Source organism: Eurypyga helias, unplaced genomic scaffold (genome assembly GCF_000690775.1).
Source record: "Eurypyga helias isolate BGI_N326 unplaced genomic scaffold, ASM69077v1 scaffold16473, whole genome shotgun sequence".
Lineage (NCBI taxonomy): Eukaryota > Metazoa > Chordata > Aves > Eurypygiformes > Eurypygidae > Eurypyga > Eurypyga helias.
Window position 1 is genome coordinate 49,080 of NW_010239353.1, and position 1,111 is coordinate 50,190.

At 46.9% G+C, this 1,111-nt stretch overlaps 1 protein-coding gene across 1 annotated transcript; it reads right to left on the reverse strand.

Annotated features, from left to right (window-relative positions):
• Positions 1-601: 601 nt before the first annotated feature.
• LOC104506977 (Wilms tumor protein 1-interacting protein homolog) lies at positions 602-754 on the reverse strand (the record flags this gene model as incomplete). Its single annotated transcript, XM_010148124.1, has 1 exon — positions 602-754. A coding segment is annotated over one exon (153 nt), but the record flags the coding sequence as incomplete, so codon positions are not given.
• Positions 755-1,111: the final 357 nt, after the last annotated feature.

Below are 1,111 nucleotides of genomic sequence, written 5' to 3' on the forward strand. Positions count from 1 at the left end.
GAGTCTTTGGATGACCGTGGAACCTGGTAGGAGGGAAAGCTGGCCTCACTCTTCTTCACAGAATGCCATTATTTAACCCATGCTGAAAGCTGTCATTGCTAAAAACACTTGTTTGCTTCCTATTCGCTACTTCTGGGAATCTAACCTTTAAAAAATGTGAGACGGTATTCTCCAAGACCAGAATGAAAAAAACCCACTAGCGAAAATGCTAGCATTTATCTTATCACGCTTGCTGCACGATGATAAGGTGCTAACTTTTGGAAAGTAATTCTGCACTCCTTACTTGGGCAAAACCTCTGCTGAAGGGAAGGGAGTAGGGAGTGCAGAACAGCCCTTTGTACCATTGGTTTTAGAAATGCTGCCACGTACAGTTACAGTTTAGTGGTGAGTTATTTGTTCAAGTAGACGGTGCCTCAGTGAAAACGTTTAGGTGAAAGACTGCGTATGTACAAGAGCAGAGAAGGACCCCTCACCTCCGGTTTAACAATAAATAGCTGGCGTGGATGGTTATTACTGGAATCTCATCTTTAAAGGAACAGGAAAGTCATTTTTAGATTTTTGTCTTCTCTTTGAAACGGCTTCTTGGTAATGGAAACGTCTTTCAGAGTTCCGTGACATGCATCGGATAGCTCGGAGGTGGATGCGATGGCAGTTTAATATTCAGGCGCCTGATGTGACAGCCGTGGCAGAGCAAGTGGCCCTCTAATGGGTAACAACGATGGCCTTCCTCGTCATTGAGCTGCAAGCCACAGTCCTAACAGAAACACGAACATCTCCGATTAGCCAGTGCTTCAGGCAGCTCATCTCACAACGTCATCCCTCCTGCATAACGCCGAGAGCTCCCTCCCATGCCTCCGAAGCCAGCAACCTCTGGAGTTTCTGGCAGGTGGACCCTGGCTGTCTCTTACCAAGCAAAACGACTTCACTGAAACTGCGCAGGACAGTCTGCAGCAGTGCCCAGCATTTTTTTCCTCCAGTGTTTTTCATTCTGGTCGCTTCATCTAACAAATGTTCATGAAACTCAGACAAAACCAGGCCCTGACCCATACGACCTGGAAGAGGTCGGAACAGAGAAGGAGCTTAGTGCTGCAACAAGGCAGCGAGCAAGAAA